The sequence below is a fragment of the Lagopus leucura genome, unplaced genomic scaffold (genome assembly GCF_019238085.1).
Source record: "Lagopus leucura isolate 7727_CA_CO unplaced genomic scaffold, USGS_WTPT01 Super-Scaffold_100008, whole genome shotgun sequence".
NCBI classification, from domain to species: domain Eukaryota; kingdom Metazoa; phylum Chordata; class Aves; order Galliformes; family Phasianidae; genus Lagopus; species Lagopus leucura.
In genome coordinates this window covers 27,056,288-27,082,487 of record NW_024962265.1, presented here as the reverse complement: position 1 = coordinate 27,082,487, position 26,200 = coordinate 27,056,288, and the positions used below count along the sequence as shown (strand labels likewise).

The 26,200-nt window shown below is 39.9% G+C and overlaps 2 protein-coding genes across 8 annotated transcripts; one reads left to right on the top strand and one right to left on the bottom strand.

Annotated features, from left to right (window-relative positions):
- Positions 1–10,844: 10,844 nt before the first annotated feature.
- Positions 10,845–17,950, bottom strand: THAP5 (THAP domain containing 5). Of its 2 annotated transcripts, none has more exons than XM_042872919.1 (3): positions 17,831–17,950; positions 13,161–13,350; positions 10,845–12,363 (listed from the first exon to the last, which is right to left on the bottom strand). In XM_042872919.1, the coding sequence occupies exons 1-3, from the start codon at positions 17,911–17,913 to the stop codon at positions 11,398–11,400; spliced, it is 1,239 nt and encodes a 412-aa protein (XP_042728853.1). In that variant the 5' UTR covers positions 17,914–17,950; the 3' UTR covers positions 10,845–11,397. The 2 variants fall into 2 exon arrangements, with proteins under 2 accessions (XP_042728853.1, XP_042728854.1); XM_042872920.1 differs by having other exon boundaries at positions 17,827–17,861.
- Positions 17,951–18,126: 176 nt separating this feature from the next.
- Positions 18,127–25,932, top strand: DNAJB9 (DnaJ heat shock protein family (Hsp40) member B9). Of its 6 annotated transcripts, none has more exons than XM_042872889.1 (3): positions 18,127–18,193; positions 21,364–21,591; positions 23,588–25,932. In XM_042872889.1, exons 2-3 carry the CDS (start codon positions 21,375–21,377, stop codon positions 24,019–24,021), a joined length of 651 nt encoding a protein of 216 aa, XP_042728823.1. In that variant the 5' UTR covers positions 18,127–18,193; positions 21,364–21,374; the 3' UTR covers positions 24,022–25,932. The 6 variants fall into 6 exon arrangements, with proteins under 6 accessions (XP_042728823.1, XP_042728822.1, XP_042728825.1 ...); XM_042872888.1 differs by having other exon boundaries at positions 18,131–18,203; XM_042872891.1 differs by having other exon boundaries at positions 18,140–18,198.
- Positions 25,933–26,200: the final 268 nt, after the last annotated feature.

Below are 26,200 nucleotides of genomic sequence, written 5' to 3'. Positions count from 1 at the left end.
GCCAGGACATGGCTAGAAGCTGTTGCTTTTTCTTCCATGTAATTTTCTTCTTCATTTATGGTGTGTCTTCACTAATAGCAAAATCAGCAGATATTCTGAAAAAGACAATTAAAAGTCTTCAGCCAAACAAAAACATTTCCTTGCTTTATGCACTTGTGAACACAAGCACGCCTGTGTGCCAATGCTGCGTTCAGGGGTGATAAACAGAAGGATGTGCCTTTTGTTTCTTGCAGTGCCTGCCCATAAAGCAAAGAATGTCTCCATGTGGGACTGCAGGGACTGGGCACTGGGCCTCTTCTCTCCCTGTGGCATAGCTGGGAGCTGCCCTGCTCAGAGCCCCGCAGGCTCAGGGCTCCAAATCCTGTGGGTGGATCTGCCTTAGGAGGAGATTGCATTATGTGCACTCCAGAGATGTGGTAGAATCAACATTTCTAGGATTCTTTGGTTCTGTGATTTGTGGCTAAGATACCAAAGTGGCATTTGGATGCTCTGAGGTCTTTTTCCATTGAAGGGAAGCTCTGTATGGCTCCAGCTCCACAAAATAGAAGTGGCAAAATAATCTTGCTGTTACCTGCTAGTTAATTCTTCTACTGCGTTCATCACTGGGGTATGTTTCCAGAGCCCCTCACCTCTGTGATACACATTCCCCTCATGGCAGTAATGCAAATTACTCCTAAAAGCCAGCGGGCTGTGGTGTTGTGGTTGTGATGGGTCATGGGAGATGGAATTTGGATAAAAGTTAGATATTTTATGTTGCCTTGGCCCTCACTCTCTCTTTAATCACTTTCAAGCTATTTTCATAGCATGTTTTATAGTCCCTTCAGGATCATGAGTTCATTCCTTTTTTTCTTTTGCATTTTTTGTATTAGATTTATGTTTTGTTTCAAGTTTAAAATAAATGTTTTCCATTACAATGCTTTCCAGCAGCTTTAAAAATATTGTTTCTCTTTGCATCAAACATTTAGAGCAGAATTGTGTTATATATATGAAATGAAATCATCTGAATATTTATTACTAATATTTACATTAGAAAGAAAATATTAATCATTTGGGAGTTCAATAAAAAAGATGAAAGACCACAAAAACGTTGAACCTGTGTTCTTGTGGAACTGCTCTAAGGAAGTGTTGGCTATAAATGAGTGATGTGGTTTGAAAATGGTGTGAAGCCGGCAGGTTGACTTCAACGGCATTCTTATTCTAATAGGCCCGTATTTTGCATGAGGTATTTCAGAAGTTACTGTTCTCATTTTTCAAATGAATAAAATGTTTTCACTGTGGACGGAAAGGTTTGCATTTCTTCCTGAGGGGCTACTTTCCTTCCAACAGATGTGACACCAAATTGAACAGAATGTATACATTTGTCCTCTGCTGGGGTTGCTCTGAAGCCCTTTGGGGCAAGCTCTGATGGCAGTTGAATGCAAAATCTTCATTATTTGCCGTGAGAAGAGGAATGAGCACCTTTAAGAGGAATCACAGAATCACAGAATAACAGAATGGCCAGGGTTGGAAGGGACCTCAAAGATCATGAATCTCCAACCCCCCTGCCACATGCAGGGCCACCAACCTCCACGTGTAATGCTAAACCAGGCTAAACCAGGAAGCACTGAATATGTTCACAGAATGTGAATTTTTCTGTTCTCTTATTTCAGATCTACATGAGGTCTTCAAGAAGAGTGCAGATGTGGCATTGGGTGACATGGTTAGTGGGCATGGTGGGGATGGACTGATACCTGAATAGATTATCTTAGGGCCTTTTCCAGTCTTAATGGTTCTATTATTCTGTACTGCTTCTACAATCTGTTGCTTTTCCTTTGGAGGGTAGGCTGCAGGGGGAGGCAGGTCTGGAATGCTAACAATGTGAAAAGCTATATGTTGAAAATTTGGCATTGGCTTCATCTTAGTCTTTGCAAAGGGGCTGAGGAAAGGACAGCATAAATTTGAAGTTCTTATTTTGCATTAAAATCCTTATTTTGCATTTGCAGTCATCGATTTCAGAAAGCCTCCAGTTTACCTCCCCACAGATTGTGGGGTCTAACACACAGTTGCCTTTCCAAGCTTTACTCATGGAATTTCTTTCATATGAGAAATATATGTTACTGAAAACAAACAAACATACAAACAGAAATGATCAGTGTAGTAAACAAAGAATAGTGAGGTTGATTTAAACTTGAAAAATCTGACTCTGCTTCGGCTTACTGTTTTCACTCAGACCCTTTGAAAATCACAGCTCTGGGAAGAAAAACAAAGTGAACAGTCACTTAATGCTGGCAATGTTTCTGCAGTTCTTAAATATTATTGGGTTCTGCTTCTTCTCTAGAGCACTGCAGAGTCCAGGGCTGTAGTGTATGTGCCAGTCTTAATGTTATTTTGGACATTCACAGCTAAAGGTATCTGAAAGGTAACTTGTTTCTGTGTCCAAAGCCATCAGTTCTGCTGATTAGAATGCAGTGAAGGGCATTTCCCAAAAGGCTGTTGATCCTCCCAAGTTCTGAGGTAACATGAAACAGAGATTGCCAATGCTTCACAGTATTAGAGACAGCTCTGCGAGAAAAGGCAGGACATGTCCTCCTGCCACGTGGTGCTACATTACTGCTTTGCCTTCCATTGTTAAAGTGGTTCAGAAAGGATAAAATGCAGGCTCAACATAGATGTTGAGAAATAGGAATACGTTGGTTTTTATGCTTAGAGAGTGATGTTAGTGCAGGATTTTATCTGGCAATGTCATTTCAAAACTTTTTTCTTTTTTTATTTAGGCAAAAACAGTACTTTGAGTCCTTTGTGGGTGTCCCTGTGAGAGAAGGAGAGGCAGGGCACTTTCACTCCATCACTTCACACTTGTTCTCCATTGCATCTACCATAAGTGCATGACACTCATTTCATCACTTCATTTGCAATGAAACTTACACTTTGCACTCATGTTTTTTAATTGCTCTTAAAGGTATTTATTTAAAACCTAAAGGAATTTTTTTATGGCTACCTTGGATATTATTTGGCAAGCTTAACATATTTCTTGACTGTTAGGCTGTTTTTGTTCCTGCAGTGTGAAACTAGAAAATTAATCAAAACTGCAGGTGTTTTCAGAACAGACAGTTCTTACAACAGCTTCCAAAATCCTTCCAGCTTTTATGTCCCCTGTGCTGGGAGGGAAACCAATGATTTCCACTGTTACGTTATTCCTACAGCTGTTAATGAAGAGAGGAAAGTATGTCAATTTTCAGTCTCTATTCATCAAATAAACAGATCAAATAAAACAAAAACATCTGTAGTTGCGTATTTTATTTTTTTATTTGCATTTTATTCTGCCATTCCTATGTATCTGTTGTCAACAGTGAGGGAGTTGCAGGTACAGCCCCCACAGTTGTGGATTTATTATCAGCAAAATCCTTTCAGACATGATGGGTAGACTCTTAAATGAAGTAGGTTATAAAGATGCCTTGTTCATTAGAAAGGAAAACATCCAACATATTTACACTAACTGATGGAAAATAATTCACTTTACCAGCCAAAGAGGAGTCAAAGGAAGCTGAGGATTTCAGCTTACTAAGCCTTGAGCATGTGCTTAACCTGATTTTACTGCGAGCTCAGGCTGTGACAAAGGGATGCAGCCTGAAAGCATTGCCTGCTCCAAGCTGCAGGCTCCCAGCCACTTGGCTGGGGATTTTGCGTAGGAAGCTGTGTTCCTGACGTCTTGAAATGAGATTAGTGCAAAAGGTGAACAAAAACAAGATCATGGCTCTGCCTTCTCATAGTAATTGTGCTTTGTAAGTGAAGGTCAGAAAAGGATGCCTGCAGTTCCCCAGTGTGGTCTCTCTGAATGAAGAGTTTGTCTAATTTGTGAGCCTGAAACTTTCTTGTACTGTTAGAAGCCAGGACAATGTTACTCATTAAAAACTGTGGGTAGTGTTGTAATTCTTTTCAGATGCTAAATGCAGAAAAAAGTATACCTGAAGCCTACTGTAGTCTCACAAAATGGATCCCTAAAGCAATAAGTTTGTGACTTCAATGTTAAAACTATAAAATACAATTTAATTTGGATTTATGACTGTGATCTCATTATGGTGAACTGTGTGCTTATAAGTTGTGAAATTAGTCAATTCAAGTGCAACTGTGGTTGAGCTCATGTTTCTGTGGTAACTCTTAGATAAGTGTCAGTTTCTAATATATTTTTTAATTAAAAATATAATTGGGATTTGTTACTGCTTCTAATTAATCCCCGTAAGTGAAACATACTTTTGTTCTCATTATCTGCCTGTTTTTCTCTGTGCAGCATTTTCTACCGCAGCAGTTCTCAGTAGATTGGCCTACCGGCCTCTCTATTTCTATATAAAGTAAACCAAAGGGATGGGGGAAGGAAGGATAGTTGCCAGCATCCATCTGTATTTTCCTTCTTCATAGAGTCTGTGCTGAAGGCTTGACACTGTTCAAAGCTTTGCCCCTAAAGCTAAACCTTGAGTATTTGTCCTTTTGCACCAGTGTGCGGGCAGAGCTCTGTTGGGGTGAGACCCAGCACACAGGGTCACAAAGCAGCATCCTGGTGTGGTCCTGAGCAGCAAACTGCACAGCACGTATTTGGTGCTGATAATTTCACAAGGCATCAGATATGCCCTCTGGCATCTGTTCTGCAGACATGGCTCTCACTCAACCCCTGGACTTTCAGAACACTAGAATCAAAGTAGGAATCATTTAATTTAATCTATTGTTGTTCTAGGTCAGTGAATTTCCCCTTTTCCAACCCAGTAGTGGAGATGGGCCACTGCTTTGCCAGTGAGATGTGCATGACTTTTTTTTTTGCAGGTACTGGCTGGGGTTCCAGGGAGGAGAACAAATGCCATGCTTCCCCTTACTGGGTGACAGTGGAGTGGCAGACATTTTCTGAGAGTTGGTGGTAAGTCTGTTGAGGCCCACCAGTGCAGTGCTGTCACAATGGCTGGTCACCAGGTGGTCAACAGGCAGGAAGGATATGCAGCTGGTGTTCTGTAAATGCCCTGCAGCCAAAGTCATTTCTACACAGTACAGGATTTCTTCTCACGTAAGACACTCAATAAAGGGTTTTGATGTACATTTAATAACATCTGCTGACTGGTATGATATCCAAAGGTTTTGATGCATTTCGTATGTTGTGAAACTACAGCTGTCATATTTTTATTATTTCCCATCTCCAAATGGTCACCATTCTGGTCATTGAGGGCTCCCGAGACCCATTCTTATGCAGCCTTATGGTCTATTGACTCAGAGTGAAGGTGAGACTAATGGTATCTATGATCTATAATGTGCTTACCTAAGCAGACGCTGCTGAAAAAGACCTTTTCATGGTGTTTGATGCTGCTTTGACTTGAGCCTACAGCAGGCACAAAGTCATTTTCCATCTCAAGGGGCTATACGATGTCTGATGACTTTCGATTCATGTTATTCATGAAGAAATGCAGAGCTTTTATGTCTGATATACACCTTGTGAGGACTCAGAACTATGCCTCAGATACACTCTGCCTGAACTAGCTGCCCGTTGAATCAGTTTTCTTACTGATCCAAATTTCCTACGTGGAAAGATTTCTTTCAAACTCACCAGGAAAAAAAAGAAAAAAAGAAAAAACGAAGATAGAAAAAAATCAACCTGGAACTACATACATAATGTATCTGAACAGAAGCCCTTCTAGAAACTTTTAAAGACCTTCCTCTAGTCACTGACACACAGGACATGAAGTCACAATTTGGAACAACTGCCTTGTCAAGATCCTTTAAACTAGGATTTACTTCTTCTAACTTACGGCTTTCTAACAACTATCTGATTTACTTCTCGAAACACAAGGTGGCTTTCATTTTAGCTAGCTCCAGTTATGAAATATTTTTGTCTAAAACATCCTATGGGCCATAATCAGTAGATAAATGTGCGTTTCTTCCATTCGTTCTTTTTTTTTTTTTAACAGAGAGATTAGATACTGCTTAATGGAGGAGCACCTCATGACAGAGATATCCAGAGTCAGGCGAGATGACTCCTTTCGAGAGGCTGTGGTGGAGGCCCATTACTCTGGTTTCGGTTTCTGGCTGCATTTGATCAGAGAACAATAGGCTGAACACTACGTTCTTTAAACCCAGAGTATCTGCAACTACCCTTGAGGCAAATTTATGCCTCTAAACATAGAGTATTCCTAGGCACAGCTTTCTTCACCATCTGTTTTTGCCATGGCTGACCTGTAGACCTGTTCCACTCATTCAGAAAATCACACAGCATCATGGCTTTTGTTGGCACTGTGTTAATGCTGCCTGGCAGTTTAACCACAGATAAACCACACAGATACTTCTGACCTGTACTGTAACACCATGTTGTCTTCTGTATTTTGAAACTAACAGAGGAATAAGCAGGAAAAAACTTTCTAGAGTATGCAGAACCATGTTTCCCCAATAGCAGTACTGTTCACAGCAGCTGAAATTGTGTGTTCTCAGCACAAAGTCTGTTCCACAAGATCTTCAGAGGGAATGGAGTCATGCATAAAACTACTGTGCATGCAGCTTCCCAGTTACAACAACATGGCCATAGTGCTTGTGTCGCAAAACAGACATTCTCGATGAAGGCTGTGATTAAACACTCACATAATTACCCTCATTAACATGCAAACAAGCAATGCTAAACTGTTTAAGGGAAGCAAACTTTAATCACTGACCCACTTCAACAAATGAGGAACGCAATCATGCTCCATGGTGACAATGAATAGATCTTTTACCACTCTCTTGAGCAGAAGGCTCTTGAATTTCATCTTTTTTTGCTCAGAATTCAAATGAGTTTCTTCTCTGAAGCTTTACTTCTGTAAAACTGAGGAAAACTAGTCATGCTGTTTTATTCAGATAATAACTTATTTTACTACAGATACATGTGAAGAATAAGGGGAAAAAAAATCCTTGCATAGTTAATCTGTTTGCATGGGTTTCTGGCAGTAGAATGAAAATGAAATGTTGAGGCGGATTTCTATAGCACAGACCAGTAGCACCACCTGCTGTTTATATAGAACACTGCTTTCTATATATGAGATCCATATAAATCAGAACAAATAATGTATACCAGAATAATCTATACAGCTTGACCTCTTAGAATGGAGGAGGCTTCTAAATTGGTTTTATGCTTTCAGAGATACTCTTCTAAATGACCTCTGCAGGAAGAGCATATATTAAAACAGTGCCAGACTTTCAGCAATATGTCCCATAATACTTAATTACTTACTGGAAAAAAAAATGTTTGCTTAGAATTCCGATTGTTAATGCTTTTTTTCTGGGAAAATATTCGGGGAGAAATTCATCTCTTCACAGCGGGAGTAAATGGCTTGGTAAATCTGACAATCATCACAACTCATTTCAGTAAAGGAGAAAATAGAGTGGTGATATTTTACATGATACAGTGTGAATAAAATTCTAAAAGTATCAGCGTGTGTTTGGTCATAAAGTCCCCTGTTAATTCAGCAAAGGAAAATATATTGTGTCCAAGTTTAAGTCTAATTTTAGTTCATAAAAGCATACAATCTCATTTTCTCTTTCCTTTCTCTCCTGCCTTGGTGCTAGTAGCCCATCCCACCCCCCAGGGCATTACTGAGTTTTCCCGGTAGCTTTGAGAAGTTCTTGGTGCGTGGGATCCTAAAAAAGAAACTTTTCCCAGGCAGGAACCCTAAATGCCAAAGCCCATTCTTTCCTTTTCATCTCCATGGAATGGCTCCAAGCATCTTTTGCAGAGTTCTGACGTGCAGATGCCACTTTCTCTCCAGCTTTCTGACAGATATGGTGCATGGCTTCTTGCTTTTGGAGTTCACACGGGGAAGTGGCCTGAGTCACTCAGCACAGCCTGCCCCTTGCACCTTCCCTTGAGATTGGATGTGAACTTCTAGTTCTGCCTGGGAAGACAGAGAATTGTCAAGCTGCTGTTCATAATGTCTTCTGGATTTCCTCTGAAAGCAGGTTGGGTCTTTCCCGGTATCTCTGGGTACTTTTTCCCACAGGAGCAGGCTCTGGATTTCTTTGCCATATTCTATTAGTAAAGTTTGAAACAACTGAGAGTAAAAGATCCGCTCAGAGTCTGGGAATAATGCATCTTGCTACATGAAATCCACTGCTGTCATTGACACAACTGAATAACTATGGCTGTAGGAATCCAAAAATTTCTGCCTGCATGAGTGCTCACCGAGCTATGTGATGGTGTTTGTCAGTGTTATACTACATCTCTGCAACATGGAAGGGCAGAGCCCAGCTGTGCCCACTGCTTTGCTAAGCATTGCAATTAAACAGCATTATCAAGTGAGAGGAAGCATCAAGTTGAACACAAGGCAGTTTGGATCAAAGCACAGCTAGGTAATCAGGCAATTGCAGAAGGAGGCAGGAGAAGGACAGAAGTGCAGTTTTTAAAAATGCCATATGTAGCTTCAAGTTTGCTGAAAAGACAGTATCTAGTGAGACAGCATCCAAGTTTTCTAAGATTGGAGCCAGAGTTCAGAGAAGGAGAGGATTTAATTGGGAAGGAAGAATAATTATAATCTCACCAAGGTAAAGGAGAGTAACTGAAGACATCTAATGAGAGGTCTAGACAGACTCCTAATGAATGCTCATGAAGCGTGGAAGAGTGCAGGCACTACTGATGCAAGAAATCCCAGATACTCATTAGCCTGCCAGAAAGAAAATAACCCCTGTAACTCTACTGCATTCAGATTGAGTTAAATAAAACTTCACAATCCATTTGTAAAGAAAATGAAAAACTAGGAAGAATGGGCATCGGTTGATTCCATATGGAGATACACTGCTCATCTGTTAGCTTAATAGGACTGGTGGAATTTAAATGAAGGTGTACGAGGAAGCCAAATGCCAAATTCCTGCAGTAGCCAGAAGAAAACAAATACAGCTTAAAAGTTCAAAAGAGATATTAAACAGTTGACATGCTAAAACTGGAAATGTCAAAGTAATTACATTAGTAAAAGCAAGTAGTCAAGATAAAAAACGTTGATGCAAATGTAAAGTTATCAAAAAGATAAGTAAGATGATTTTGATCAAAATAAGTTTGATACATTACAAAAGTTTTAATGATTCAATCTACTAATACAATACCAGTTAAGATCTCAAGGATTAATGTAGCTCCTTTGAGAGTACAAGAAGTTTAGTATAAAAATTTATACAGCTTTATGATTAGGAGACACTGAGAACAAGACATGCATGTAGCATTTAACTAGCGATGTGTGGCTGTTCAACATAGCACACGTGGCACATTTCTTTGTTTATAATGATTAGCTTGAGTTAGTAAGTGACAGCATACTGCTGAAGCCAAGCCCCTAACTATTTTTTCCAAACAAAGTCAGCTATAATACTAAATTTGTTTCAAAATATACAAAGTTCTTTGCCCAAAATAATTTGTCAGAATAAATTTGCAGCAGTGATTTCAGAACAGTCCTGATTCTGGTTTTCCTTCAAGCTGCACACTGTTTTGTGGTGGTTCAGGCTCTTCATCACCATAGGACTCGCCCTGAGAAATGCTGCATATAAAATGATCATTTTCAATCTCTGTCTTTATTTGTTTATTGTAAGTTAAATATGCAATGCTGGCTGCTGCTGCAGAAACCACAAACCTAGATGAGATGCACCATGATCTGACACAGAGAACAAGACAGAAAATTCAGGATTAAGAAAACTGGTAAATTTTAACCTAAATATGTAAAGTCTTGCTTGAAAACATAAGGTTAATAGAATGTTATGGTATTTAACATCTATTCTAATGTTAAATAACTTTCAAAAAAAGACCATTGAAAAATACAGCAAATAATATCCTGCTTTTTAAAAGAGCAGCAGTTACTTTGGGTAGCATTTAGGGTAACAGGTCATTAAGGCTTACATCTAGCTTTTCTCACCTGAACCTATCTGGCATAAAAAGTTGTATGCAGAGGGCCATTTATGTCCTCCCAGGTCCCATTGATTCAAACCACCCTACAAAGAAATTTGTAGGCTTGGTGAGTGCTTCCAAAAATACAGAACCTTTCTGCTATCCCCAATAAACTCCCTAAAAAAAGGAAAATATATTTTATTTTCCCCTAACTTTAAAGATATCTATGCCAAAAAAATAGCATTCTTAGTATTAATACTGGGAATTTTTGTGAAATTTGACTAGTTTTGTCAAGATTTGTAAATCATGCTGCTTGATCCTCACTTACTTAACAAAATTCTCCAGATGCAGAATGCAACTGACAGGGAACACAGCCAATTGACTGCAGAGGAACACATTAGATCCAATCCTACACTGAATTGATGTTGGGTGAGGACATCTGAATATAGGAAAGTACCTAGAAGTTCCTGAAGAACTCTAATCATTGCACATCAAAATTCTAAGTCTTAAGGGTTGGCATGCTGACAGAATAAGCAGTAAGTATTTTAAAAAATTCATTTCCCTCAAAATAGATTATCAGTACATTTCCAACACATTCATGTCCTGTGCACTAGGAACAGTTCATAGTATCAATAAAGCGGACCAAATTTTTAATCTCATAATTAATTTTTCAAAGAATAACTTACAGAAAAACAGTGCACTCCTACTTTTACAGCAATTTGCTCTGCAAAATGTTGCTTTCTTCAGTGTATTATTAAGGATCTATAAATTTATACATTAGGTTGCATGACCATCAAAGCTGAGTAGATAGCATCACTGAATATTTACAACTTTCCTCTTTAATCATAAAACAGTCACTATTTAAGATAATTCCTTCCATTTGAGTAGAATATTCCAACATTCCAAAAAGAGGAGAACGATCTGTTCATTCTAATAATGCTATCTTAGGAAAACAACAACAACAACAACAACAACAACAAAAAAACAACTAAACAAAACTAAATGAAATGAAAGGACACAGCATTTATTGAAGAAAAATTTAATAGGGTCAAAGTATACAAAAGCTATCAATGAACACTAGACAGAAAAAGACTAAAGAATAATGGTGGCTCCACTGGACAATGTGTAATACATACCTCTTTACTCATGTGAAAGAGAATCAGGACAATTTTTTCTTTTTTAAACAACTGCTTCATAATTGTCCATTCTACACAGTTATGAAAATCCATTCTAATGCTACTGTCCCAAATGCAAAACCTGCATGTCTCAGGAAAGCCTCACCCGGAAAAGCTTGACTCATTTTTACTGATTCACCTCATACACTTCAACAAGACAGGCTTTGTTTTTCTTTTAAAACTCACTTGCAAGTCACATTTTATGGGCAACTGTCTACCAGCTAAGATTTGCAGAGGTTGATGTAACATTTTAAAGAACATTTGCTGTTCACACAGTTTGCATTAAATACTTAAAATATCATGACTGAAACAAAAGTTAATTTGTACAAAAGGACAGTCAGAGAAGCTAAAAAGATACTTAAGAGCAACCATTCAAAGCCTTCACTGTATCATAGTCACTTCAAGTGTTGTGAAGCAGTTTTCTACGATCTTGAGCTTTTCTTCAGACAGCAGGTTTTCTTGCTTCAATTGTCCAATAAGAGCTTCCAAGGACCTGAGTCTCCCCAAAGTTTTTACCTCCTGCATTTCAAGTAGAGTTATCTTAGAGTGGAGCTTTGAAATTTTTTGCCAGAGATGCTCTCTGTCTACATCTTGTTTGCAGTATGAGTGCTCAGTTTGTAATATTTCAATTCCATTATATGCATTCATATGCAGAGAATTATCTGTTTCTGCTTCTTCTGTGTCAAGAAATTCTTGTTTAAGAGGCAAGAAAGATCTGTTTATTATTTCAGGTTCTTTTGGACTCTCAGCTGGTACAATGATAGCAATGACAGATTCCTCGCTTCCATTGAGTTGTTCAAAAGTTTGTGTGACTGTACTGACCAAAACTGCATTTTCAGTTGTTGGTTGCACTTCAACAGAACAGCCTACAACATGAGAGTTTGGATTTTCAAGTGAATAGTCAGTAACTGAACCCAAAGTATTTTTCAGTTTCACAGATGAATTCAAGTAGTCAGGGTCTGAAAACTGCAAGACTGTAGCTGTACAATTTACTGGAACTTCTACAGAAGCATGAACATCAGTAGCTTCCACATTCTGGTCTGCTGCTGCCATTAAAACAGGCTCAGGTTGAAGTATACACTGCTGAGATGAATTACCAAGAATGATACTGTCTGTTTCAAAGTCTTCTCTGTTTTCAAGTTGTAGTTTCTGTACTTGTAAAGATTTACTCAATACAGTTGAGCAAATCACTTCTTTTTTATCTGGGTCTTCTGCAGTTACAGAACTTTTCTTTGGTGTACAAAGTTCAAGTGATAAGGGAACTTTCTTAGACTCAACATTTTTAGTGGTTTCTTCCAGGACTTCTCTCTTTATCTCTTGTGGGCTGTTTTGAGAAGAGTCTTTTTCCTGAAGGAGAAAAAAAAAAAAAAAAAAAAAAATCACAAAAAATTATGCCATGTAACTAGAAAAACTGATTACCATTCCTTATTACAACTGAAACACTGTATTCAATACACACATATTAAAGATCCATAAAGGTGCAACAAAGTCGTTTCAGCAACTATTTTTTAGTCAGGCAGTCTACCTCAGGGAGAACTTATCAATAGCAGAAGAAAAGATAAAAACTCACAGAACAGTAAGCTATATCACCACATGATTAGATTTAAGATCAGTATCCAAACAAGCTTTTTAAGGGCAGTCACTGAAACAAAAATATTCAGTATATTTTTTCACAGCTCTGTCACAGGACAGATGGAACAGCCTTTGTAGCATATCTTCAGTAGCCTACAAGAGCTTGAGAGGCTATTAACAGGAATAAGAAACATGGAGTTTGAAAATAAAATATTCTGTAGTCAGTAAATATGTATAGTTTGTTAATAGAAGGCTTTAAAAGAACATTCGATTATAAGGAATAATTGCACAGTAAATATAATAGTCTCATAGGAAATTATTTTCTTCCTAAAGGAAATATTTCTTCAATTTCCAGTTATAAAACAATACTGAACCTCTAGTCAAAGCAGCTGTTTTTCCTTTACAGTATGGAATTACATGCTAGTTTTGTGTCAGTTTCATTAACAAAATATTTTGATGGAGAGACTTTTATTTAAAACAAACTATGATTATATTAAAGATAACTAGAACATATTATTGCATAAACAGTTGCTTAGATTTCTGCTATTGTAAAAAAGATAGGAAAACATTACCTCGTCATCCGGGGAAGAGAAAATTGTTGGTACAGCTGTGTGTTTTAAGTATCTTATACCCCATCGCACATCAAGGGAATCAGGGGTAAAATGATCACTGCACAGAAGCTGGTGCTTACTCGGAGTCCACGCATCGCGCTTCATGTTCCGCAACCATTTCTCAAGTCTCTCTTTATCATGAAGTGGAAATCTTTTTTAAAACAGTTGGGGGGGGAAGCAAAAACATGTTATTTTTTAGAAGTTTCTTTATGGCAAAAAGAAACCAAAGAGCATCTTATTATTTCTTACAAGACTGTCCATCCTTATCTGAATTCCGTTCAGAGAATTCAACTCCTTTCTTTTTCATTTTAATCCAGCTCCTCCCTCCCTCAGAAAATATTGTCACTTACATGTTAATCCACTATTCAACCAAATGATTTCTGGTGGATATCAGCTCAAGAGTCCAGCAGAATTTCTATTGTTTTCTTCTGGCCAAGGACTACAGACCTTTAGGCTAGCGTGTTCAAAACTCTCAAGTCTGTAATGCTTGCTCAAAAAGTTCTCCTGATGCCAGGAAATACTCATTTCATTAAGAAAATGTAAGATCTAGTCCTTACTCTAATAATACTATTTGTGGAGCTTTTATTTTTTTTAATCTTACTGTACAAGTTAAGCATAAAAAACTTTAGGTTTTTTTGTTTTGTTTTGTTTAACAAAGTACTGCTTAGTGTACATCATACTTACGACTGCTGAATCACTTAGAAGTGTGAATATTTCCACTGCAGGATTTAACTTTCGTTAAAGACATAAATACACACCAAAACAAAATATTCTCCATGATTTTTCAGAACTTCAGCTTTCTCACAGTGTTCAGAGTATCCAATGTTGTGTAATCCATAACTAGCTTTGCAACCATCTAACCTACTTGAAAATGGAGACTATACAGTGTTATTGAAATATGTATATAAAAAAATTGATTTTGAAAGTATATGCAAGCAGTCAAATTATGTGGGAAAGAGAACTAAATTAAAACAAAGTGAGCAAAGATGTGTAGTTTACTCAATGAATAACAATACACAAAAGTTAAAGAGAAACTAAATGCTTGTTATGATGTATGAAAAGCCAGGTTATTATGGTAATGGCAGTACAAACATCCAGAACACTATGAGCTCTTGTACCAATCCCCAGCCGTGGGCAGGATTGCTAGACACTAGACCAGGTGCCCAATGTTCCACCCAACCTGGCCTTGAACACCTCCAGAGATGGGGTATCCACAACCTCTCCAGGCAACCTGTTTCAGCATCTCACCATCCTCTGAATGAAAAATTTTCCCCTGACATCTAATCAAAATCACTCCTCTTCTAGTTCAAAGCCATTCCTCCTTGTACTTCCACTATCTACCAATGTAAAAAGTTGATTCCCTCTGTTTATAATTTCCCTTTAAATACTGGAAGACCACAAGGTCTCCCCAGAGCCTTCTCTTCTCCAGGCTGAACAAGACCAGCTCCCTCAGTCTGACTTCGTAGGAGTGGTGCTCCAGCCCTATGATAATCTTTGTGCCCTTCTCTGGATCCACTCCAAGAGCTCCACATCTTGTGCTGGGGCCCCAAGCCTGGACACAGTATTCCACATGGGGTTTCACAAGGGCAGAGTATAGAGGGACAATAACCTCCCTCTCCCTGCTCTTCTGATGCAGCCCAGGATTCAGTTGGCCTTCTAAGCTGTGAGTACAAACTGCTGGCAGATGTTAGATTTTTCATCTTTCCACAATCCCTAAGTCTTTCACAGCAGAGCTGTCATGAATAATAACAGTAAAAAACAAAATCAAAAAAAGAAAAACCTATGCTTTTGAATAAATTATATCATAAGTGACAAATTCATTGGGTCATCAAATCTGACCTGACCGTAACCATAGGACGTAAAGAGAATCAGATACTGGCAGTGTGAAGGACAACATCCACATGTTAACAAGTGCCTGTAGCTTCATTAAAACAGTTTTACTATCTAAATAGATGATTCGTCCTTTTAATTAGCAACCAATTCTTTTAGTAGTATTTATTACCATACATAAATACACCACAGTAACATTAACCCAAATTCAGTGTGCAAAAAAAATTGTTCATAAGTAAGGTGCTCACACAAAGCTGAAGAGAGAACATAGAGCGGCAAGAGGTTACGTGCCACACAAATTCTATGAAAGGTCAACTCTTGGCAAACCCTTGAACTTCTGAGCCTGTAGGTTTCCTCAATAGTCACACATGGCAATAACTCCCCTCTGCAGATCCACAAATGTCCTAAAACTCCAAACTTAGCTGATTTTGAGAGAAAGATATCTGAGATTTACGGGATAAATGTGCAGTTCTTCTTACCCCATCTCTTACCCCATCTTTCATATTTGTTGCCATTTAAAATTCCAAGTTACCAAGAACAGAGAGCAAACTGATGATCCGTTTGGCTCAGAGTATATGCAGGAATGCACAGAACAGTGCTAGCAAAACCTACATAACCTCTCAAGGACAGGTGAGAGGCTTGGTCTTTTCAAATTCTGTCTGCTTAGATTGTGTGCACCCAGTAGCAACACTACATACATTATACAGCATGTTTCATGAGTTTAGCCCAGGATGATTCTGCATAGTCCAAACAAGTTTCTCAGAAAGAGGATGATGTCTTTCAGCTGAAGGTGACGTCACCAAGCACAGCCTCTCAAGAAGGCCTTGAGAGTGTTTCATTCCTTTGCCAGAACCGTAGGAACATAGCACCCACTGCCTTCTGTACCATCAGGCAGCTTCAGATCGAGAAACAAACAAACAAAAAACCCACAGTGAGAGATGAGGTCTGACAGCAAAATTTGTTATTTTAGCCAAAGAGTAACTTTACCAGAACTTGCTCTTGCTCTCAATGCCCCCTTGCCCCATCATCAGAACCTGTTCTCTGTTGTGAATGAGTCTCAGCACCTCTTCTGCAGGACTGTGTTACTCATAACACAGCACAATTCAATGGCTGCATAAAACAGCTGTGTATTTGAAATCATCTTTGTATTGATGGCATACATTTGAATACAAATATGTACCATAACTCAAACTTGTTCTGATTATCCATGTGGCACTCACATTCCCTAAAGCAATATAAATAATTTATTTCCACTCATTTTCATGATCATTTCATGGTGATAACATGTACTGCTGTATCACGTGCTATATACATTCAAGGTTACCTAGTTTCCTTCAATTGAAACTAAAGCCCTTTTCAAAGCTGTCTTCCTGTGGGTATTCCTACATGGCCCTCCTCATCCTGGAATAACAATGACTGCAACAAACTTACAAGTCAGAATCATAGAATCCTTACAGTTGGAAGGGAGCTTTAAAGATCAACTAGTCCAGCTCCCCTGCAATGAACAGGGACACCACAGCTAGATCAGGTTGCCCAGGGCCTGATCCAGCCTTGCCTTGAAAGTCTCCAGGGATGGGGCATCTTCCATATCTCTGGGCAATCTGTTCCAGTGCCTCACCACCCTCACCGTAGAAGACTTTTTCCTTATATCTAACTTAAATTTACCTTCCTTAATCTTGAAACCATTTCTCCTTGCTCTATCACAGCAGACCCTGAATTAGTTTAAAGTAGCCCTGCTGAAAGAGATTGGGGGTCTTTGTTGACAGTAAGTTGAACATGAATCAACAGTGTGCTTAGGTTTCTTCAGCCTAGAGAAGAGCAGGCTGAGGGGAAGCCTAATGACAACCTACAGTTTCCTCAGGAAGGGAGCAGAGGGGCAGGGGCTGATCTCTGCTCTCTGTGACAGGGCTCAATGGAACAGCATGGTGCTGCATCAGAGGAGGCTCAATTTGGGGATTAGGAAAAAGTTCTTCACCACAGGGCACTGGGCATGGAACAGGCTGTGCCCAGGGCAGTAATCATGACACTGGGCTGCCAGAGTTCACAAAGTGTCTGGACAGCACTGTTAGATATATACTCTGATTTTTGGGTGGTCCTGTGAGGAGCCAACAGTCAGACTCAATCATTCCTATGGGTCTCTTCCAACTTGGGATATTCTAAAACTTAGAGAGTCATATCAAAACAAGCTTTTCCAGTTGACTGTGAAATCGATTCCTCAATCTATATTTTTTAAATGCTAGAAAATTCCCCGTACAAACAGCTGCTCACTGCGTTTTCCTTCAGCAGAAACGCACCAACATTTTGCTACACCCCTCCCCCCTTCCCCCCCCCCAGGGCTGACACCGGTGCGCTGAGCTCTGGGACCGACACCAGTACGGAGTTGTTTTGATAAGCAGGCTGGTGAGCCTGCAGGCAGCCCAGCGGCCTCCATCCGCCCACCAAGGCTCCTGACTGCAGCGCAGACCAGACAGCGATTGTAGCGGTGACGCTTCCCGCGAAGGACGGGACTCGCACGCAGCCAGGCTCGGGGCTGCACCCAGCCCACGCCTCCGGCATCGCGGCTCCCGTCGAAGCATCCCCAGAGCGAGGAGAGCCGAACCGCGCGGCGGCGGCGCAGATGGCACTTCGACACCTTCCCCTCATCCTTTCAGCCCCGGTCTGTAAGCACGAGCGTCGCCTCCCGCGGCCCCGCTCGGTTTCTCGCTCTCCCGAGGGTCGGGCCTCACCCAGCGATGCCCACCCGCAGTTCGCCACCTCCGGGGGCGGCTCGGCAATCCCCGTCCCCCTACGCGCTTACTCACGGGTAGAAGCTGAGTTTGCGTTGGTCCCTGGCGCTCTGCCCGCCGCGGTTCTTGCAGCAGGACGCGGCACAATACCGAGGCATGGCGTCGCGGCCGGACGAGGCCCGGAACCGTCCGGGCGGCGGCGGCGGCGGCGGCGGCGGTCACGGGGACGACGGCCACCGCTCCCGCCCCTCGTGCCGGGGAACGCCCCGCCCGGCAAGAGCCCCGCGTCACGTGGCGCCGGCGGACCAATGGCGGAGCGCTTCGTGTAGGAACGGCCGATGGGGCGCGGAGGGATGCACTGCGCGCGCGCTGGCGGCTGTTGGGCGGGAGTGGCGCGAGACGCTGCGGGACAGCGGCCTCAGTGCGGGCGGCGCTGAGGTGAGGCGAGGTGAGGTGAGGGGCGACGGGGCTGCAGCTGGAGGGCTGGGAGGAGGCGAAGTGGGTGGCGATGCGCGGAGGGAGCGGAAGGGTTACGAGGCGCTGAGGGGGCGGTGCGGGGTCGCCGGGCCTCCTGCGGTGGGTTTGTTCGCTCCTCTGGGCTGCGGCTCCTCGGTAGGGCCGCCCGCTGTAGCCCGGCTTGGGGCAGCGTCCCGCCGCACTCTGTTACCGTCAACTCAGGGTCTGCCTGCGGGCGGGGGGGAGAGAGGCTGGGAGAATCCGATTGCAGGGGGCTGTAGGAGGGCGGTGCTGGCCGCGGGGCGGGCTGAATCATCGCGTTACTCCTAATGGCAGCCACGGGGAAACTTGGGGAACTTTGTTGCCGGTAACAAATCGCTTGCGAAGGTAGTAACGCGAAATGAAACTCGCACTGTACGTAGTCAGAGCAGTGATGTGTGGGGTTTATGAGCGTGTGAGACTTGACGAGCGTTGAAATAAATGGGGAGCTGGCGTTGCGAGCTGGAAGGGGCTGCTCTATTTTCTGCGTGTGACAAACGCTGCCTGCCATGCCTCGATGAAACCCGCACTACTGATAAAGTGATAACCAATTGATCACTGTCATGTCTTCAGTGCTTCTGATAGACGTTACTGTGCTTTTTGCACCGAGCTGAATAGCAGTTGAGATCTGTAATTATTTATCTAATAGAGTGAAGTGCTTAATCCGTGTTCATAAAACCTCCCATTTTGTTGCTAGATGTACCCAAATAAAATCTGGCTCCTAATAGTGTTCTGCACCGTAGCTGTGGGGGGCTGTTCTGTTGAATAAGCTTAATGCCAGGCAGCTTGTAGAACTTATTTGAGAATTCATAATTACTGGAGAAAGCCTAGAAAGTGAAACATTTCCCTTTGCTGGGGAAGCTGAGGGAGAAGAAACATGCGGAGTAAGTATTTAAAGGAGACTTCATTATGAAAGCAGTTGTGAAAATAGTGGGAAGTCAAACCTGGCCTTTAGTTTTGTCTTAATTTGCAATAGCACCACTGAGATGCTGACTGCATATCAAACAGCTGTTCTCTGGGGGAAAAAAATCCAATGTCTTTGATTAATTCAAAATATGTTATCTAAATACAGGACTTAGGATAAAACGCTGTTTACGTTTGAGTTCCATTTATATTTGATTTTCATTTGTTGTATCGCTTCATTTGAGCCTCTCTTTCTTCTTTCTGGCTTAAAAGATTTGAGAGGTTTCCAGGAGCGTCTTCTTGAACGCAAAGAAATTTTTGATTGACTTCACAAATTAATGGGGAAAATGCCCATACAAATTAAGTAGAACTAGGAGCAATGGAGCATAGAATGGCATTGCCAAAATCCTAAAGTAAAACTGTAGTGAAAGAGAAACCTAAGTATAATTCTTATAAAGAGTAATATAAATGGAGAGCCTTGTGCAGAGCAAAAAACTAGTGAGTGACTTGGTGTTCTTGGACTGGAAATCATGGGTTCTGAGAGAGTTTGTCCTTAGTGAAGAAGGTAGACAACTCTTCAGCTCCATTTAGTGTTTAATAGTAGAAGCAGGGAGGTCAGCCACCTCCCTGCCATTCCAGGAGAATGGAGCAGCATGTCTTTGTTTCCTCATATTCCTCACATTGTGCATACATAATTGGTCTCTGCATACATAATTGGTCTCTGCATACATAATTGGTCTCTGGCACATTAAGAAGACAAATGTGCAAAGCAGAAGGAAAGCACAGAAGGTGGGGAGGGATGGATGTGTGTGTAGGTCTTGATGTCCAGGTGGGAAAGTTTCAGATGAGTGAACTGGTGGGAAAGAATATGTGGAAAAATGTGGGAAGCTTCTTGTGCTGAAAATCTGTCTGGTGTCATGCAAGAAGAGTAAGGCAAAGAACTGCCCATTTGGTGTCTAGATATACTGATGAAAATACAATTTGTTTCGACTGCTACTCCATAACACTTGATATCATGCAGGCTGCTAGCCAAATAAATGCTTAAGAGGGCATGGGTACGTTAATCTTCCATGAGCTTTTTGCTCTGACCTCACTACATTCATTTTAGCCCCTTGACCTATCTCTTGGAAACGTGTTTTTTTTTTTTTTAATGTTTTTTTGTGCTTCTATATGAATTTAGTTTAGAGGGACTTCCTATTTAAAGGCTCAGTTGTCTCATTTACCTGATACGCATTGTTTAAAAGACTTTGAAGAACAAATGTTTGAGTTGTGTACCAGCTAAAGTTAAAGCATGCTAGCTTTTGTGATGCTCAGACTGTAAGATTCGCTTATTAAACTTTCAGCAAATGACAGCATATTTTGCCTTGTGTAGAGAACTGCTTTTTGAGTTCAGTTAATGCATTGAGAATTGGGTGTGTAAACCTATTTATGCAGTGATATTTATCAGATGAATTCCTTTTATCAGAGATTTGATAGGTGTTTTTATTTCAAGCACATTCTATTAAGAAAGCAAATTAAGTCCAGCTTATTGTAAGCAGTGGAAGAAGTTTTTTATCTATTTGTCTGAACTCTGTACTCTAGATGAGTGTTCTGCTTTTATTGTGTTCGACGTAGGCCAGTTAAATGACCTGAAGTTGAGCATTAGTGTCTAACAATCTTGGTTTAAAGTTGATTTTTAGTCCTGCTGTGTTTTCAGATCTTACTGTTGCTCAAGCTCATCAGTGAATTGTTCTGCCAGTATATTCAGTATATTTTGAAAATTGCACTGTAATTCAGAGCCACTGCGTTTATGATCCTAGAACTCAAGATTTAAAGTTAGTCCAGGTATGTCAGCATAAACTGTTTGTTGTTGCAGTGAAAGGCATTGTGAATTTAATTCATAGTCCAGTTTCTAGCTGCTGAGGGAATGCATAGGTAATGTTTTAAAAACAAAAACAACAACAACCAAACAAGCAAAAAAACCCAGCAAAACATAGCAGTAATCTGTGATAGATGTGGAATATGAATTTGCAGGATTTCCATTCGTGTATTTTTTGATTATAAAGCTAAAGGATGGAGCTTTTTAATGTGTGTGGAAAAAACTTGTTTACATATCTGTCAGAGTGACTCATGAAAAATACACGTCATACTCTTTCAGCTTATAGTTGTACCTTTAAGTTGCTGTGGAACCTGAAATAACTTGTTTGGGTATGTTTATTTTTTCTTTCTAGAAACCACAGAAATGGCAACTATGCAATCTATCTTCACATTTGCTCTCTGCATTTTGATGATAACTGAGCTAATACTGGCTACAGAGAGCTATTACGATATCTTAGGAGTCCCGAAAAATGCATCTGACCGCCAGATCAAGAAGGCGTTTCACAAACTGGCGATGAAATACCACCCAGATAAAAATAAGAGTCCTGGTGCGGAAGCAAAATTTAGAGAAATTGCTGAAGGTAACGTATACTAATACCTTAATCTTAAAATAACTGGACACATGGCTTGTATATTGACTTTTTACGTGGGGAGATGGTGATAGGACAGAGGGAGAGTGGTTTTAAACTGTAAGAGAGGGAGATCTAGGTTAGATGGTATGGCAGTTTTTTGTTTTTTACTGAGAGAGTGGTAAGGCACTGGAGCAGGTTGCCCAGAAAACTATGGATGCCCCATCCCTGGAGGTGTTCAAGGCCAGGATGGATGGGGCTCTAAGCAGTCTGATCTGGTAGCAGCCCTACACATGACGAGGGGGTGGAACTGGGTGATCCTTGAGTTCCTTCTGACATAAGCTGTCCTGTTATTCTGTTCAATAATTATATCTATGAACAAATACATTAACTTAAGTATACTGCTTTAGTGTATAAGATAAGAAAAATGTATATATTTTTACTTTTTGTGGTGGCAAATGTCACGTGTCAGTATTTGACTCGTGTCTGTTTTTGTATGTAGGCAGGCCTCTTAAGCAGTTTATGCATTTCTGCCTACTGAACTTCTAGGCTGAAGTCTCTTTTCACAAAAGTATGTGGGAGTAGGACAACTTTAGCCCTAGGAGTATACTTCAGTGACTGTACCTTTGATCTGCCTGATAAGATCCAGCTCAGGATTACTAGGGCTTCAAGAAGAAACAAAAAAAAAAAAACCTTCAGAAAAGCTCTTTGGTGGCTTGTGGTGGAAATACAAGAGACATTAGGCGCAGGAGTTTCGTTGTGGCTACAAGGTGAAGCTTTCTTTGCCTAGGGGGTGGGCAGCGCTTGGAACAGGTTGCCCAGACAGTCTGTGCACATTCCATCCTTGCAGACTTTTCAGGAATGAGAAGATAAAGCTCTGAGGAACTAGGTTGATCTCATAACTGACTTAATTGAGCAGAGCAGTAAACAAGAGGTCGCTTCCAACCTGAACTATCCTAAGAATGCACCTTTCATGAGTGTTCTGTGATGAAAATACATTGGTGGAAGTGAAGAACATGACAAGGTTTGCTGAAGAATAAGATGTTCTCACTTATGCTCCCCGTAGGTTTTTATCACATCCATCCATCTTGTGTGTTTCTCTCAACTGTGAGCTTTATCTTGTTGTTTACAGAACAGTTACTTTGAGAGAGGGGTAATAATGTAGTTAAAAGAAAGGGTGGTCTTTTTAGAAACAGCAGCTGTTACAGTGCTAAAGGAGGAAGTGGGAGTTCTAAGTATGTGTTGAGCTGTATAGAAAAATTGGGAAACCCTTGACAGGTAAGAAAGTGGTAGTGCTCGAAATGCATATTCTAATTACAAGGAGTATTTTATATGTCAGTTTCTGCCTTGAAACAGCTGTAGCTGTAGTTTTGGACCAAGGAACAGATGGAAATCTAATTCCATTTTGGTTATACTCAATCAAAAAATGTAGTTCTATTGTTAAGCTTCTGAAATGTTGAGAGTTTAGACAAATAGGTAATTCATTTCCTTTGTTTTACTTTTGCCCTTAATGTTTAGCTTATCACTTAATTCTGAGTCCTGCATAGCTAGTGCTTCCTGTCTGCCTGCAAGTAGCTTTGCAGACACTGCACTGTTTCTGTGATAAGAATGCAGCAGGCAATTTACTTGTTCAGGGAGAGCTTCTAGCACATCCTCTTACCTTCAGTCTTTTGCATTGCCATTGCTGCTGTTTTCTTTCAAATATAAGCAATAATTTTTATTGCTAGCTAAACAGTGTTTTGTGAATTAAAAATTTTGAGGCTGTAATCTGCCTTCATAGTATAACTATTACTATAAGTAAATAGCTGTAATTAATTTGAAACAACTGATTTTGGATTGTAGGAAGTTAAATATTAATCTTGATTGGACTTGAGCATTCAATTAAAGTCTAGCTTGGAGGATATCTCATTGCAGGAGGGGGGAAAGGCCGTTCTGTGTGTTTGGTTGTAGTCTTCATGTGCATGCAATTGACATTTTAAAACGTTTTTTTCTTTTGAATTGGAAATAGCATATGAAACATTATCAGATGAGAATAAACGAAGAGAATATGATCAATTTGGCCGTCACGGAGGACAAGGAAGTAATGGAAGCCCATTTCATCAGTCATCATTTAACTTCAACTTTGATGATCTGTTCAAAGACTATGACCTGTTCAGTCAATACTCACGGTCGAAAAAGCACTTTGAAAATCACTTCCGAAGTCATCGGGAAGCTCACAATCGGCAAAGACGTTCTTTCCAGGAGTTCTCCTTTGGAGGTGGACTGTTTGATGATGTGTTTGAAAATATGGAAAAGATGTTTTCTTTTAGTGACTTTGAAAATGCACACCGACACGCAGTGCGAACTGACAACAGGTTCCATGGATCCAGCAAGCACTGCAGGACTGTCACTCAGAGACGAGGAAACATGGTTACTACATACACAGACTGTTCTGGACAATAATGTTTCCTTTCTTTTCATCTCTTCTTCTTTCGATGCCTCCATAATTCTCTTTGGTTATGTGCTAATATGGAAAGAGATCTTTGAACTGTGTATTCTTAAAAACACTTAACTGCTATAAAGAATTTATAGATGGAACTAATTCTCAGAATAGAAACAACATGCAATTAAGAGCTAAACGCCTCAGTAACTACTTAAAAGAGGAGAGAAATAATCTTGCAACAGAGGAAATTTTGTATTTCAATTTAGTAAGCGCTCAGTAAATTCATCATATGATATATTTTTTTTAATTTTAGAAATATAATATAATTCTTGTATGCCAATTCAGGAATGTTTGAGTTACTGGTGCATGAATTTCTAGCAGTGGTGATACTTTATTCTGAAGTGCTGCTTTTTTTATTATGCCTTTCAGATTTTCGGTAGTGGTTTTTACTGAATGTGGACTTAGTCCACAAGTTCAACAATTTGCACAAAATAGCAGCGGAAATAAAACTGTGTCTTTGCAACTTTGTCCAGCATTGCAAATCAAACAAAATAGAAACAAAGCATGTATATTCCAACTTAAAAATAAATGAAAAAGGAAATATACTAAGATTGTTCATCACCTAGGAGAGTGATGTAGGTTGAGGATATGAATAACCCTTCACTCGCTTAAGGGCTATTGATGTATGCAAGTTTGTGTATGCACATAGTATGTTTCTTACTCCACCTCTCCAAAACACAAATATCTCTTAAGATTCAGAAGAGCATATTGAATACAATCCTGCTTTATGCTTCTCATAATTATCATGTGTGCACTGTAGTTGCCATAGTTCCATTTGTTGAACTTAAGTTCTCCTTTGTGCTTTGGCAAACTTAAACATATAAGCTTACTTTCAGATTCCTAGTGTTTCTGGAACAGTCTAAATAAGAAATAGGTTGTGTTTGGATATATTTATTACCTGTCAGCAGAGATTATTCAGCTTTGTGATTTGAAAGGTAAACTCTTGGCATAAAGGAATAGTAAAACTGGAAGTTACAGTTCCCATATTCACCTAATAACTTTGTGATGCTGGTGTCTGATAACAGGCAGGGCTAATAGGTAACAACTTCAGTGCTATGGAAATCTGTAACCAGTATAAACTCCTTTAAACAAACAAACAAACAAAAAAAAAAAACCAAAAACACAACTCTTAATATACATTAACTGAAGTTAATATGTATCAACCCAAAAGTTCTTTAGTAAGGTTATCACACACACGTTGCTATCTGTTGAAAATTATGAGGAGAATTTACCTTTCAAATGGATTGCATGAGCAAAATAAGTTTTTGAACAGGAGTGTTATAAATAGGCTTTGAATTCTTAAGATCTTTAAAGAAAAGTTTAACTCTTTGCTTCTTGAACTGATACTGAAAGTGAACTGATACTGAAAGCTGACTATTTGCTAAGTAATGTTAACCTTTCCCGCAAGGGTGCGTATTATCACTTGTTCTGTTTTCACTCACTAAATACTTGGAATGGATTATTGCATTATATTAAGTGCTTTTCCATTTTTTTTATTTATTAATGGACTAATACCTCATACATGGTCTTTATAAAAAGCCAGTAATTTGTGCAACATTGTTGGAATGTGCAATATTATAGTTGGAAAAATGATGGGGCGTATGTGAATGTCTGTTATTTCCACTCTTTTTCTGTGCAAATAGATGTTTTAGTTTCCTCTGTGTAATTAATATGATTGAACTGAAAATTGTAATTCATGCAGATTTCTGACTCCATCAGTCCTACGCGAGTCAGTTTGTCTGATTTGTACTACACGGACATCCGACTGAACAAATTACTAACTTAGAGACCTGAATTACTTTCTCACAGATACCTGCGTTTTTGTTTGTTCTTTTTGGTCACATGAATAAAAGACAGACAAGTTCTCTTAATTATGTGTCATGGGAAAACAAGTAAATACATACTGTAATTCCTAGAGCTTCTAAAATTGACCTTTTTGCTTGCTTTGATCATCAAAGGTAACATCCAAAGGAGAACCTTACAGGTAGGACAGAAGCTCCCAGCGTTTATCTATCTCTATAGCTTTCTGCAGTGGATATGTTTTAAGTAGACTCTAACTTAAGAGATTCAGGCAGGCTTTCCTCAGGCAGCTGTCTTCAGTTTGTGGCTATCAGAACACAAGCTTGCAAAACATGTTGT

What these genes read in the sequence shown, in the direction of transcription:
- THAP5 (XM_042872919.1), bottom strand. Translation starts at nt 17,913, where the DNA reads ATGCCTCGGTATTGTGCCGCGTCCTGCTGCAAGAACCGCGGCGGGCAG. An exon ending in CGCAAACTCAGCTTCTACCC is followed by an intron (nt 13,351 to 17,830) that starts GTGAGTAAGCGC and finishes GTTTTAAAAAAG; the next exon opens with ATTTCCACTTCATGATAAAG. An exon ending in TCTCTTCCCCGGATGACGAG is followed by an intron (nt 12,364 to 13,160) that starts GTAATGTTTTCC and finishes TTTCTCCTTCAG; the next exon opens with GAAAAAGACTCTTCTCAAAA.
- DNAJB9 (XM_042872889.1), top strand. Translation starts at nt 21,375, where the DNA reads ATGGCAACTATGCAATCTATCTTCACATTTGCTCTCTGCATTTTGATG. An exon ending in ATTTAGAGAAATTGCTGAAG is followed by an intron (nt 21,592 to 23,587) that starts GTAACGTATACT and finishes AATTGGAAATAG; the next exon opens with CATATGAAACATTATCAGAT.